This window comes from Rhinolophus sinicus, chromosome 9 (genome assembly GCF_057876585.1).
Source record: "Rhinolophus sinicus isolate RSI-liver-muscle chromosome 9, RSI-T2T, whole genome shotgun sequence".
NCBI lineage: Eukaryota > Metazoa > Chordata > Mammalia > Chiroptera > Rhinolophidae > Rhinolophus > Rhinolophus sinicus.
The window spans coordinates 18,709,596-18,723,620 of NC_142509.1; the positions used below are offsets into that span (position 1 = coordinate 18,709,596).

Below are 14,025 nucleotides of genomic sequence, written 5' to 3' on the forward strand. Positions count from 1 at the left end.
CGGCCCCAGAAGAGAGGGCTGATGATGGGGCCCAGGTGCCACCCGAAATACCGACCTTCAGCCCGTCAAGGGAAGAGGGGAACTCGCGTTTCCAAGCACCCCCCACCAGGGACGGGCTGGATCCAAGGGGGGAGATCTAGGGTCTGGGCCGTCGGATCGGGGGCAGCAGCCTGTAGGGCCGAAGGCTAGGATCTCCCCTCACAATTTAACCTTTGGAACCCGGCACTGCCAGGTAAGTGCGACTTGAGCAAGACGAGGAATTTCACCATACGGATAGGGAAACTGAGGTATAGAGAAGAGGGGGTGCCGGCCCAGGGATTCGGAGTAGGGTTAGGTCTCCCGAAGCCCAGCGGTTTATGCGGCAGCACCAGGCCTTGGACCTGAGGCTGACAAAGAAGCGGGTGTGAGAAGAGGTGGAGCTTGCTAAAGGGAAGAACCTCTGGGGAGCCAATGTTCGCTTGACGACAGGGTTTCGGGGCGGGGCTCAGAAAGGGGCGGGGCGGGCGGGGCTCAGAGAGGGGCGGGGCTCCCCGGGAACGGAGGCGGAGAAGGGCCTGTGCGTCTGCGCGAGAACTGGGAAAGGGGCGGGGTCACCAGAAGCCAAGGCTGCGAATGGCCCGGGCGGGCTTAGATCAGGAGGCGGGGGGCCTCTAGTAATAGGACGAGGGAAGGGAAAGGGAGTGGCCTCTTTGGAGGCCCACCAGTGAAGGGGAGGAGCTTATGGAAGGGGCGGGATCCCAGGATCTGAAGCCTAGAGGGGCCAGGGCGGGGCTTGGGGAGGCCCTACTACCGCCTCCCCTTCTCCCCACCGCGCTGGCGGTGGAGGTGGCGGCGGAGGAGCCTTACACGTATCGGTCCCACTCTCGCCCCAGCCGAAGCTACAGCCGGCGCCAGGCCGGGGCCATGGGCGCCCCGCGCCGCCCGGGTCATGAGGACGGAGGCGGAGGCAGCGGGGTCGCCGCTCGAGCCCGGTTAGTGCCTCCCTGAGGGCCCAGCCCTCATTCGGGAACGAGGGGTACTCCCACCCCTCCACAGCGCGGGGCAGGGTCCGGCCGCGCGCGCGACCTTGGGCCGACCGCCGCCTCCGGCGAGGCTATAGAGCTTCCAGCGAAACTTGGCCAGGTGTACGCAGCCGCCTTGGTTCCCTACCCCCCAGCCCCTGTCAGTTGGGGTTTCCTGATACTCCCAGGGCTGAGACCCCAGTCAGCTCTGATAGCGGTCATGGTGGGGAGGGTCCCGGCTTGTGAGGCTGGGGCGCCACCTTCCCCAGGAGCAAAAAGTCCTGCTGGAGTCGCCTTGGGAGATCCTGACCCCTGGGGGAACCAAGGCCTAGAAGCGCAAGGAACTGCTGAGAGCACAGAGCAATGGGAGGGCCCTTACCTGGCCTCCCAGACTCAGCGTTTTGTCCTGTACAGTTCTTCACCCTCTGGTTCCTTCTGCGCCGAGGTGGCCTGAGTTCCTTTGGGGTGGAAACCAAGACTGACATTCAGTGTCATGGTCTTCAGTTTGCTTCTCTAAGTGGGGGAGGGGGGAAGTAGTGATTTCTTCTCTGCTTAAGGCACAGGGTTGATGAGAAAGAGAAAGTGGTAGTACTGCCATAGTAAACTCTGAAGTGAGTTGCCAACTCATGGGAGAGGACAGGAGCGTGTGGGAACCTGACACTAACGCCTCAGTGGAACCATGGTGTCACTCGAGGAAGTGGTCTCTTTTGCGTTTGCAGCAAGGAGTACCGTCTAATGCATCCTACTCCGACTCTGTGATCTTGGACCAGGCGCTTGCTTTTCCTGAGCCTCAGTGGAGTAATGGCTCACCTTCACAGAGAGCTTTCTCTGGCAGGCACTGTGCTGTTTTTCACATGCCGTGCCTCATTCAGCCTCATAACCACCCCCATGAAGAAGGTTGCCTTGTGATTTTCACTTTTACAGATGAGCTGACTGAGGCTGAGAGGGGTTAAGTACTCAGGGCCAGTGAGCTGCGTTCCTTCCTGGGTGACAGCTGCCAACTGAAGCCAGCCAGGGCCTTCTAGGCAGACCCTAGTTCTCACGTGGGACAGTCCCTTTGCTTCAGGCATCAACATCTTGTAGCAGCTTTGGGCTTGGAAGACCTCGCCTACTCTTATCATTCCCCACAGGAGTATCTCTGGGTCCCTAGGGGCAGACCTGCTCGTGCCAAGACTGGGGGCGGCCACAAGGGGATGTTTAGCTCTTGGGGACCTCAGGATCAAGGAGTTTCAAGGATCAGGGCAAGAAGAGAAGGGGCAGCAGAGCTCAGAGCAACTGTCCTGTGCCACATTTACAGCTGGGCATAGGAGAACGTACAGACAGACTCAAAGCCCAGCCAAGATGGCCCAGCTAGTCCACACCAGAGCCTTGGGTACAGAGTAAGGAGGGAGCCATGAACAGGCTGTAGTCTGGAAGCCTGGGGGTGGGAGTGCTGGGCATTGCCGTGACAGGTCGGCCCCTGGCATCTCAAGGGATAAGGCCTTTGGGGAAAAGCATGTTCCAATCACCAAGCATGTCTGAGTGCCTGCTCTGGGCTGAGGGCTAGGAGGAGGTAAATGCCACCTTGTCCCCACCTACCACTGAAGAATTCTCCATTTGTCCACTGGGGAAAACAGACACCACCTCAAATAATCCATATTGAAGGGTTCAGAGAAGGAAAGGGACCAGAGCATTTGGACGTTTAAAGATGGGAGACAACGTTCCAAACTAAGGGATATAGAAGAGGAAAGGCTGGGGAATAAACAGCCTGTGTAGAGAAAAACACAAAGGCCGTTTATGGCCACAATGGGGAATTCTTGAAAAGGGAGGCACCCCACCATGGGGGGACAATACCCTGCATAGAGCTCTCCTCCACTCAGCCCATTGCGGGGAATTATTTTAGAATATGAATCCCTGGAGGGCAGGGTTTGGATCTTAGTCACATAGTGTCCCCAAATCCTAACACACGGTGGGTGCTCAACAAGTTCCTTTCTTCCAACAAATGTCGAATTACGACTAAGCATCAGACACCAGGCCCTGGGACTAACAGTGAACGAGATAAGCAAATTCTCTGCCCTCAGGAAGCTGACAGCCTAGTGGGGAGACAGAATCGCCTGCCTGACTGCTTTTTGTTACTTTCGCTAAGTACTGCGAGGGAAACAAACAGGGTGCTGTGAAGGAGGGCTCCCTCACTCTGAAGGCGTAGCCAGAAAAAGCATTTCCGAAGAGGAGACTTTGAGCTGAGACCTAAATGACCATCAGGGGAAGCCTTAAGAACAGCAAGGGAAAGAGAGTTCCAGGTAGAGAGAGCGACATGTGCAAAGGCCCTGGAGTGGAGTGAAGCTTGATGGGTGCCTAGAGGAACAGGAACAGGGTGAATGAGGGGAAAGGCAAAGATGAGGCTGGTAGGGTCCAGCTTGGGCAGGGCCTGCAGGCTGTGGTAAAGGGGGAGAACTTTATTCTAAGAGCAGAGGGACACTATGGATGGCATCCCTCTGGCTTCTGTGTACAGAGATGGCCGAGGAGCTGAGGTGGAATTTGGAGCAGGAGACAGGCAAAGGTCAGGCGGGACTAAGCCTTCAGCACTGAATCCATGGCAATGGGAGGAGGAGAATGTGTGACGGCCTTGACTGAAGTGCCTGGGTTCCTTTTAAAGGCACCTGGGGTCAGGGGAAGAAGGGAACAAAGCCTCAGCCAGGCCTGGACTCAGTGTGCCAGGCCCCTCCCAGCTGGATGGATGCAGGGCTCACATCAGCACCCACAAAGGGCTCTACACACCTCCTTGCCCTGAGCGCTCACACCACCTTGCTGGCTGGTGTCTGTGATGGTGCATTTCATAAAGGAGGAAGCAGGCTCAGAGAAGTCAGGTGCCTCTCAGGTGACTCAGCCAGTGGGTGTCCTGCCCTCGCCCATGTCATCCTGCCTTCCATGCTGCTGCATGCCCTTGACGGTGAGGCGTCTGAGGAGAGAGACCAATACCATGTAGCAAAGGAGCCGCCACAGGTCACTGCCTCTTAGGAATGTACAACAGCCGAGAAGGGCACAGACAAGCTCAGTGCAAGGGTCCCCTCTGGGAGGCAAAGTGTGAACTCAGGCCTGGCAGAGTGCAGATGAAGGAAAGGGCGTGGCTTTTTCAGAGAAGGCCCTGAAGTGGTGACATCTGTGCCAGACCTTGAAGGCGGCGGAGGATTTAGACATAGGAGAGTAGGAGCATGGGACTCATTTGAGGAAGGTACTGTCCAGACAGGGCCAGTAGGTCGGAAGACGAGGATGGACTCCAGGGCTAATGAGTGGCCCTCATGATTGGTGCATGCAGTGGGAGGCAGGCAGGCTCCCAGGACAGCTCTGTACCGGCTGGTCTTGGGTTCAGGAAAGGCCCCAGAGACCTGAGGTGAAACAATGTGGGCTGGCTTTTCATGTGCTGAATGGGTGTCATGAGTGAGCAGTGAGTGGTGGTGACTACTGAAGGGAAGTCCCTCCTGGTTCTTTAGACTCTGAACTTTGTCCAGATTCATGGAATGGCAGCGTGGGAGGGTCCTGCAGGCCGCCGCCAGCTCGCCCCTGCCTCAGGCCCTCAGTGCATGCTGTTCTCCCTCTGCCTTGGGCTCTCTACCTCTTGACTCTAAGGCACACCCCCACCATTTCCCTGAGCCTAAGCCCCCGGTTTTTCTCTTACACTTGCTTGTTTTTAGTGTTCGCCAGGACAGGGACCTGTCACTCACTGCTGTATCTCTAGTAAACATGCCAGGCACTTGCTAGGCCCTTGTAAAATATTTGTTGATTGAATGACTGAATCAGACCAAAGTCCCCAACTTTAGAGATGGCCAGACTCAATCCAGTAAGAGGAAGTCAGTTGCTCAGCCCACAGCCAGCCGGTGGCCAAGCTGGGGCTAGTACATCTAGGGCGGGCCCTTTCTACTCTACCTCACTGCCTGGCAAGGACAGATTGAGAAATCGCCCAGGGTAGCATTCCACATACACAGATTACGTGACAGTCCCCTCCTCTCAACCGTGGTCTTCACACCTTGGTGGCCCTGGGGGCTTTGAAGTCAGACAAACTCCAGAGGCCTCATGAATTCAGACATGAATATCTGCTGAGCACCTGTCACATGCTGGCCCTGGCCCCGTCTCGTTGGAGCTCCCACCAAAAAGGACTCTGAGAGAGGGGCATGTGGGGCTGTGAGTGCACAGAGTAGGGGGCGGGGCGGACAGGGGTAGCATCAAGAAGTGGTACACAAAAACAGGAGTGAGCTCAGGCACCTGGGAGGCCAGGAGAGTCCAGGCAGAGGGAGCAGGTGTGCAAAGGCCCGGGGGCATAAAGGATCACAACGGGTGAAAATTCTGCCTGGAGGATGGTTGGTGAAGATGAGAGGTGAGGAGGCAGAGGGTGCTGGGGCAGCAGCCATTAAGGCGTTGTCTAGAGATACGGGAACCAACCCACTGGAGGATTTTGTGTAGGGCTGACCTGCTCTGACTGGTATTTTGGGAAGATCACTGCTATTGTAATGAGAATGGATTTGGGGTCCTGAAAGGCTGTGGGTTGGCCCCTGAACAGCACCTGCAGGATCTGGGCAGGGCCCCATGACGATGGGTCCAGTGGGGGTGGCAGTGACAGGCACTGTGCCAAGGGTCCATGACCTCCCTGTGTCTCCCTGCAGGGGACTTTGTGCAGCTGCCTGTGCCCATCATCCAGCAGCTCTACCACTGGGACTGTGGGCTGGCCTGCTCCAAGATGGTGCTGCGGTGAGTAGGCAGGCCAAGGCCTTCCCCATCCTCACCACATGCTCTGGCTGCGGGGAGAGACCTGGGTGGGATTCATCGTCCATGTGGCTGCCCTTGGTTGGGGCTTGTGGGAGGCCCAGCTTCTATTCAGGCTCAGTCCCATCTGCAAAAGCAAGTGAGGGATGGGCCAGGCTTTCCAAGTGTGCACCTGGGAATGCCTGGGAGCTCTGGGGATGGCCAGGGCAGTCCCCGGTGCCCAGTCCTGGGCCACAGAGTGATCCCATGACGGGGACACAGGACCTTCCATCTTTTCGGCCTCAGGCTCCTGGAAGACAGGGTCACTGGGTAGCCAACCACTGAGCTGAGGCTGTGTGGTCATCACTGGAACCTTGACCATCAGAGCTTGGAGGAACCAGAGCTATCACCTTGTAGGAGAGTTTTTAGATGGCTGCCTGGGACCCCGGAGCAGCTTTTCCCTTAATCCTTTTTACATCCTGGAATTCTAGGCAAGATAGGGTTCAACAGAAGAATTATCTGAGTAAAGCTTAGAAAACCATTGATGGTGGTCCAACCACCTCATCTTAGAGATGAAACTAGTGAGGCCAGAGAGGGCAGTGACTTGCCCAAAGTCACACAGACAGCAGGAGATGGGAGAAGCAGAATTCAGGCTCTCGACTCTAAGGCCAGCATGGTACCCAAGCAGCCTCAGGTTGTGTCCAGGTGGGACATAGGGTTTCATGACAAAGGACAGCGCTTTCTGGGGAGTGGAAACTCTGTCAGTGGCTGATGGAGCTACAGGTGAAGGGTGACCCAGACCAGCGTCCCCTCGAGGTGAACTGGTCTCCGTGGCCTGCCTGCCCACAGGTACCTGGGCCAGCTGGATGACGGGGCATTCGAGGGCGCCCTGCAGGAGCTGCAGCTGACCAGGAGCATCTGGACCATCGACCTCGCCTACCTGATGCGCCATTTTGGCGTGAGGCACCGCTTCTGTACCCAGACCCTGGGCGTTGACAAGGGCTACAAAAACCAGGTGAGTGGCTAGCCACCAGGTCCAGTTGTTGGAAGAGGGTACGGGCAAGGCCTGGACACCAAGTGGGCACACAGGTGTGCAGAGACCAGGGAGCGTGGCAGATGTGCCATGGGTAGGATTTCAAGCTGGTGAGACCAAGTGACCTTGAGGTTCAGCCTGCCCAGAGGATTCGAAGAGCAAGTTGGGTCCCTCCTGGCACCCCTACCCCAGAGAACCCTGCCGCCTGCCTTCAACAGACTTGAGGATATGCAGAAGAGCATCTCAGGGTTCCTTCTGTGCCCTTCCCCTGTCCCTTAGCCAAGGCAGGGCCCAAGGCCTCAGAGCACACCATTCTGACCTCATCCAACAATTATTTGCCCATTTTCTTCCTTCTCATGGGTAATAGGTATTCTAAAAGATAAAACCAAAATATCATCTTTTTTTTTCCCTGAAAAAGAATGCCAGCGTAGCCTCGCCAACACACCCGTGCATTTTCCCTCCCTGCACAGCTAGAGCTGGTCTTGCCTGCCACTGAGGCAGAGCTCAGCCCAGGCTCTGAAACTTGGCAGAGCGGAGTCCCTGCTGGCCTCTTTGGCAAGAGGGTTGCCGAGCAGTGGCCAGGGCCAATCAATTAACTCTCCTCTGAACCTTCCAGGCTGGGGGAACGAGGCTCTCACCATAGCCACGAGGCAGAGAAAAGCGCCCAAGAACAAGGTCATTTCTGCCTCCCCCATGAGTAAAGCTCCCACGCCCCGGAAACTCTCCTGAGGTCCCTGCACCAAACCAAGTCTGTTCTATGGACCTCACGTGGCTAAGCCGAGTGGTGGCTAAGCAGTTAGATGGGCTCAGCTGCCCCTTTGCTCATTTATTCAGACTCCTGCTCGTGCCTACCGGAGGCACAAGCCCAGGGGCGACTGACCTGCCCCAGGGAAGCGACCCGAGCCCAGCTGCCCACCCATCTCCTGAGCATCCTCTTCCTACCTCTGTGTGGTCCTGTGCACACTGGCAAGTCACCCTGCGGGCTCGGGACATGCAGCTTTCTGCTCATGTGCTGCATATGCCGTCTCCTATGGCAGCCCAGGCTCCTCCACTCTCCCACCGTCTCTGACTCCATAACGTGCTCTTTGTCCAAATGGGTGAGGACAGCCAGGGTGGGTGGCCCCTCCAGCCTGCTCTTTTCTCTTCAGTCTTTCTACAGGAAGCACTTTGACACAGAGGAAACCCGGGTGAACCAGCTGTTTGCACAAGCCAAGGCCTCCAAGGTGCTGGTAGAGAAATGGTGAGCCTGCCGACACCCTTTCTTGCACACCTGCTCACCCGCAGACTTGGAGTGGGAGAGGCCTAAGCATGGTGTACGGGAAAGGCGAGGGCCTCGGGAGACAGGCAGAACTGGGGTTTCCTGCTCGGGTGGCCATGGGTACTGACTTGCCCCCCTGAGCCTTGGTTTGTCATCCATGAAATGGGGACCAGTGGGACTACATGGTCTACTGTACACAAGGCTTCAGCCTGGGATGGATCCCGAGCAGGGGCTAGAGGGACAGGTGAGCAAGACACACTCCAGCCGGTCCTTGGGCTGCTCACTGAATGGTGGCATGGGACAGAACAGGAACCTGACGGAAGGGGTGACAACCCGAGGAGCATGCTGGCACAGTGATGGAGGGTAACAGGGCAGCCCAGTGTGTAGGTTATCTGGGGAGGCCTGGCTCCCAGATCTCCTCATGGGCTGCTATGACCTTACATGGGTTTCCCCTTCTCATCTCTACGTGGGGGCAGGATTCAGGCAGAGCCTGGGAGTAACTTCCCTGGATGCAAGTGGCTTTCTTCCTCTCTCAGGCCTATTGGCTCAGATCCTGGCTGGGCTCCCCTGGACCATTCTCAGGTGTCCCTGTTGTTTACAGATTTCTATTTTCATTATTAATATAACGAGCCACACTATAGGTGACTTAGAAAACAGGAAGAGTTTCCATGCATCCTTATGCCACATGAACACACGTTGGAAGGAAAGGCAGCAAATATTGATTTCATGGCACTTGACAGGTGCTGTCTTGTTGAGTGGGAAGCTGGTGCTGTCCTCATTCCTCAGTTGAGGAAACAGAGGAAGAGAAAAGTGGTGTGAGCCCCCACGCCCACCCCCTCCCCCGCCATTGCCCGCCCCGCCCCCAGCTACTCAGCCCTGCGGTGATCCCAACCTGACACTTCCACACACACTTATCCCATGCAACCCTCTGCCTTTCCTTCCAGACCAGCCCCTGCTTTTTTTCTGTAGCTGAAATCTCACTCTTGTACATACCATTGGGAAGTCAGCCAGTTAGTATTTCATTTCAAAGACCAAATGGGAAAATGACATGTTTCCTTGGGCTGAGGCAACAAACCAAATTGCCATGTGATTCAGCCATGGGTTGGGGTTGGGCCAGGCCACTGGTGCTCAGGCCATCACTGTTGAGACTGCTAAGGAAGGAGAGCCAGCAAAGATGGTGGAGCCCCTGGCCTTGGACTTGCTGCCTTCTGGGTGGGGCCGCCCTACATGGGGCAGCTGGCTCTGCTGGTTTGGGGATTCTCCTGGAAGCGCTGCTGACCAGCTCTTCCTAGACAGCCACTTCTACCACAAGGAGCCTTAGGAAAAAAGAAAAATAGCCCTTTCAGAGAAGCATTTGGTTTTGATACTGGCAAAGCCATGCTTGGCTCAGATTTGGGGAATTAAACTGGACCGACAGTTTCCATTGTAAACCACCCATGATTTAGGGTAAAGGACCAGTGGAGGTGCTTGGCTAAAATAATTCACTTACCAGTCCAGGAGGCGGGGTCCCAGGTGCTGCTCCACGAGCCCTTGACAGGCCTGTCTGGAGCTGACCTTCTGCCACCCCCAAAGGGTCTGACGGGCCAGCTTGTGCTTGGGCATGCTCAGAGACGCCCTCCACGGGTCCTGTGCTTGGCCCTGGGCTGAGCCTGAACCACCGTGACAGCAAGATGTTCCCACCTGCAAGGAGCTCGGGGCGGAGGGAACACAAGCCACATCCCCAAGCTGTGTGACACAGGGTCCAGCTAGGGGTCCATTGAAGGATGAGGCGCAGGCCCAGCGGTGCCAGCTTCCCCCCTCCCACCCACAGCACGGTGAGCGTGCAGGACATCCAGGTGCACCTGGCGCAGGGCCATGTGGCCATCGTACTGGTGAACTCAGGGGTGCTGCACTGCGACCTCTGCTCCAGCCCCGCCAAGTACTGCTGCTTCGCTCCGCGCGGCCACCGCTGCTTCTGCCGCACCCCCGACTACCAGGGCCACTTCATCGTGCTGCGTGGCTACAACCGGGCCACCGGCTCCATCTTCTACAACAACCCAGCATACGCTGACCGTGAGTGTGGCCCACGAGGACAGGGTTGGGGACAGTGGGTGGTGCGGCTACGTTCGCCTGGCCCTCCCAACTCCTTCCCATTCAACTTGGTGGGGCCAAGACCTCCTTTGCCGGCTTCTCCCCAAAACCCCTGCTCCTCCTGGGCTCCTGTCATCTGTGCCACCCCTCTGTCCAGGCAGCGAAGCAGCCCCCAACCTGGGGCCGCGCTGGCTTCCTCCACACCCCGTCATCACCGGGCCCGGCCAGCTCTCCCTCCCACACTGCTGGCTCCACACCACTGCCCAGGGCCCCGCCCACGGGCTCTTGCTGTATAGACTGCAGTTTCCTTCCCTCCCCGGGAACAGTCAGCACACACATCAGAGAGTCTGCCAGCCCCTTCTCTAGACCCCTCCAGGGCTCCCTACTGCCCTGGGGACAGGGAAGGACTGCGCTGAGTCACAGGCTTGCCCTGTGTGGCCTTGAGCATGTTTTGTCCCCTTTCTGAGCCTCGCTTTCTCCATCTGCCAAACTGGGGAAGGCTCAGGGACAAGCTCATAAAGGGCACAAGAGGCAAGAAGGGCTTCTTGGGGGGGGAAGACCTGTGTGCTGAGGGGGGCCAGGCAGGCGGGCTATGCTCAGACCCCCCGGCATCCCTGGTGCCGGCACCGTGCCCTCCCAGCTGCCCTGCTCTGCCCCCCTGCCCCAGGGATGTGCAGCACCAGCGTCAGCAACTTCGAGGAGGCCCGGACCAGCTACGGCACAGACGAGGACATCCTCTTCGTCTACTTGGACAGCTGACAGCGGAGCGCCGTGGGCCTCGGCCCTCAGACCCCAGCCTGCCCCACCCAAGCTGGCCCGCTCAGAAGGCCCGGGGCCAGGCCCTGGGGCTGCTGGGGCTCCAAGGCAGAGCTGCGGCCTCAGCCTGGGTGGCAATACCCCTAGGGAACTCCGGGAGGCTGCAGCACTCCTGCTTCATCCACCAGTGGTGAGTGTCATCCTGCCACTTACCCAGCGTACCTGCTGGTTGCTGGAGGCACCCCCAGAGCATCCTAGCGGAGCTTCCCCCAAGACCCCGAGCCTGACTCCAGCTGTGTCCAGGAGACGTCCAGTACCGCCGGTACCCTTGTTGCCTGTGAGCCAGACCCTGGGCCAGGGGAGAGGTCTGAGCCCATCTCCCCACAGACTGAGGGACCAAGCCCTTGAGAGAGACGTTGCTTATCAGGACAGCATCTTGTGTTTGCAGACTGTAGCTAACCCTGGCCATGCTGGGAGCTGTCCTCACCCTTCTCCCTGGAAGTGCTGCAGGGCCCCCTGTCCTTTCGTGGATGCCACCGCCCCTTCGGCCTCGCAGGGGGCCCAAGTTCCTGTGGCTGGTTCAAGGCCTGTGGCGCCTGGGGAGGGCTGGACCTCAGGAAGAAAGGACTCTGAGGCCCCTGCAGCCCTCCAGGTACTCCAGCTCTAAAGGGTGCGGGCAGGGTCCTGGTGAGTGCTCAGGAAAGCCTGACCCAGAGGGCTAGGGACAGCTGCCTGGACCCCGAAGATGCCCCTCACCCAGGAGGCCTCCTGACACTAGCCTAAGTCCCAACAGTGGGGCCTGTCCTCTGAGTGTGGGGAGCCCCAGGCCTCACAGGGTCTGTGGTTCTGAAGCAATGTGGTCTCCCACCCCCGCTGCGGTGCACAGCAGGACCTTTTGCACAGAATGTTGGGTCTCTTCTATTGTGACAAGAAGGGAGGTGCATGCCCAGGATCACACAGCATGGCACGGAGCATGAACTAGAGCTGTTGCCTTCTTTTTCTTTCTTTCTCTTTTTTGGGGGGTAGGTGGTGGTTTTTCCTTTTCTTTTTTTTTGAGATTTAAGTTTTTACTTTTGGGGGTGAGAATAACCCTCAAGTAAGACAATAATAGATTGCAGGTACTTTGGAACCACTGACACCTCTCTTCACGGGGCAGATAAGCCAGTCCAAGTTCTCTTTCAAAGAAAAGGGGACTCACAGCTGGTGGGCTTGAGTGCCAGGGCCCCTCACCTTACAGACAGAATCCGGCCCAGTCTGGGGAGAGTTTACCCAGGAGTCTGGTGGAGCTGGATCTTGAACCCAGGTCTGCACCTAAAAAATAAAGGAAATGAATTATTTCCAAAGGGACTGGGGCACCCACCCCTCATAGGCTGCCTGTGGCAAAGGAGCAGAGGTGCCCCAGCAGCCCCACTCACCCTGCACCTCTGCGATTTCGTCTTCCAATGCCCAAGGCATGACGTGGCAGCAGCTGCTGCCCTCCCCCTCCAGCTGGCCCCTCCCCACCATGGCTTCTCTGAGGGGCTCTGCTTACGAAGGCTGTCAGACCACCCAGCCGTGTTGCTCCTCAACACCAGGTGTCGCCTGGGCCGAGAGGAAGGCGCTGTTAGCTGGGCAGCTATTCTGGGTGTGAGACTAGCGTTGCCTTCAGACTGGTCTCGTTTCCATTGCCTTAATGCTGGGTGGTCCAAGATCCCGGGGAGCTCTGGCTCTATGCTCAGGAATACCCCATGTGGCAACTGTGGGGTTTGGGCGTTCTTAGAGGGGCCCAAGTAAAATTGTGGTGAGAATAGATGTGTCAAGGAAAACAACGAGAGGAAGTGAAGCTTTGAAGGATGGCTGAATGTGAGTGAGGTACGTGCCCGTGCTGGGAGGCTGCCATGGAGAGCAGCCTCCACGGACTAGTCATGACGCCTCAGCCCATCATGTGACATTTAGAAACGCTCCGTCCCTGGGTTTCTCAGGGCAAGTCACAAGTTAGGGTTCAACTATGTGGAAGATTAACAAGAAAGCTGCCTGCCCCTAAGATGGTGCCACCTTCCTGGGGAGGGTCATGGAGGCAGGACACAAACCACACTATATTGTGTAATGAAAAATCATGAAAGTGGGGCCAGAGAAAAAGCTCCATCAGGAACTTCTGCCTACAGCACATGGCACCCACAACCCCCTGTCCATATGCTGGGGGTCCAGCACAGCCCCCAAAGCACAGTGGACATTTGGCTTTGTTCACTCTGGCCACATGGGGACAAAAGGGATCTTTTGCATTGCAGAGATTTTATACATAAATATATTTTGTTTGTAATAAGCCATTCTCAATAAACGTTATTCTCACTGCACAACGATGGCAGTCCCTGGCTGCCTTCATGAATTCTTGTCTCCTCAGCACGAGCAGGAGCCGGGTCCTCGACCTGCCGGACCAGGTTTTAGCTGGGACTGGAAGCCAGTTTTCTGCTTTTCTGGCCTGCATCTGTCCTGAAGCTCTGCAGGGCCTAGGCAGTAATACTGGAGGTGGAAGGCCCTCAGAGGGCAGCTTGACCAAGGTTCTTGAGGAGCGCATGGAAGGCGTACAATCTCGGGCAGGAGGAGGGCTGGGGGTGGGGGATGTCAAGTGAGGGGGGCAGTGGGGACCACAGGAGGGAACAGAGGGACTCCAGCCATCCCTGCACCCTCCACCCCAACCAGCAGCTCTCCGTATCTGCTAGCTGTTGGGTCCTTCTAATATTTCATTGGATAAGAATTCTACTTCTAAAAGAGGAAGTGTTTGGAAATCCTGCATTACGTGGCATCTTCAGACCTGCCCCAGGTCCTACAGGGATGATGATGGAAGCAGAGCCAGCCCCTGGGTAGGGGCCCGGTGTCTGGCCTGTGCTCACCCTGACTGCCGCTCTGCCCCTCCCCAAGCTCCATACTGTGGAGATATATTAGTAGGGAGTTGGACCGAGGTCTTGGACTCTTTACTCCAAACTGGAAAGCAGCCCTATAGACATCAGTCAGAGCCGACCAGCCAAGGTTGGGATGCCCAACTAGTGTCCCAGGCAGTGTAGCAGGTGTGCTACATGTGCAGCCAACAGCATGTTAACCCTGGCAGTGAACTTGCTCTTCTGCCCTTCAGCGTGAGCCTTCTGCCCACCCAAGGGAAAGGGGCCTCACCCTGAATGGACATGTCATGGATTGGGACAGGCATGGGAAAGATT

At 57.2% G+C, this 14,025-nt stretch overlaps 1 protein-coding gene across 2 annotated transcripts; it reads left to right on the top strand.

The window, feature by feature from the left end:
• The first annotated feature begins 93 nt into the window (after positions 1–93).
• GUCD1 (guanylyl cyclase domain containing 1) lies at positions 94–13,170 on the top strand. Of its 2 annotated transcripts, none has more exons than XM_074321879.2 (6): positions 94–232; positions 5,639–5,723; positions 6,567–6,732; positions 7,899–7,990; positions 9,819–10,060; positions 10,746–13,170. In XM_074321879.2, the coding sequence occupies exons 2-6, from the start codon at positions 5,713–5,715 to the stop codon at positions 10,835–10,837; spliced, it is 603 nt and encodes a 200-aa protein (XP_074177980.1). In that variant the 5' UTR covers positions 94–232; positions 5,639–5,712; the 3' UTR covers positions 10,838–13,170. The 2 variants fall into 2 exon arrangements, with proteins under 2 accessions (XP_074177980.1, XP_019565900.2); XM_019710341.3 differs by lacking the exon at positions 94–232 and adding an exon at positions 756–971.
• The last annotated feature ends 855 nt before the right edge of the window (positions 13,171–14,025 follow it).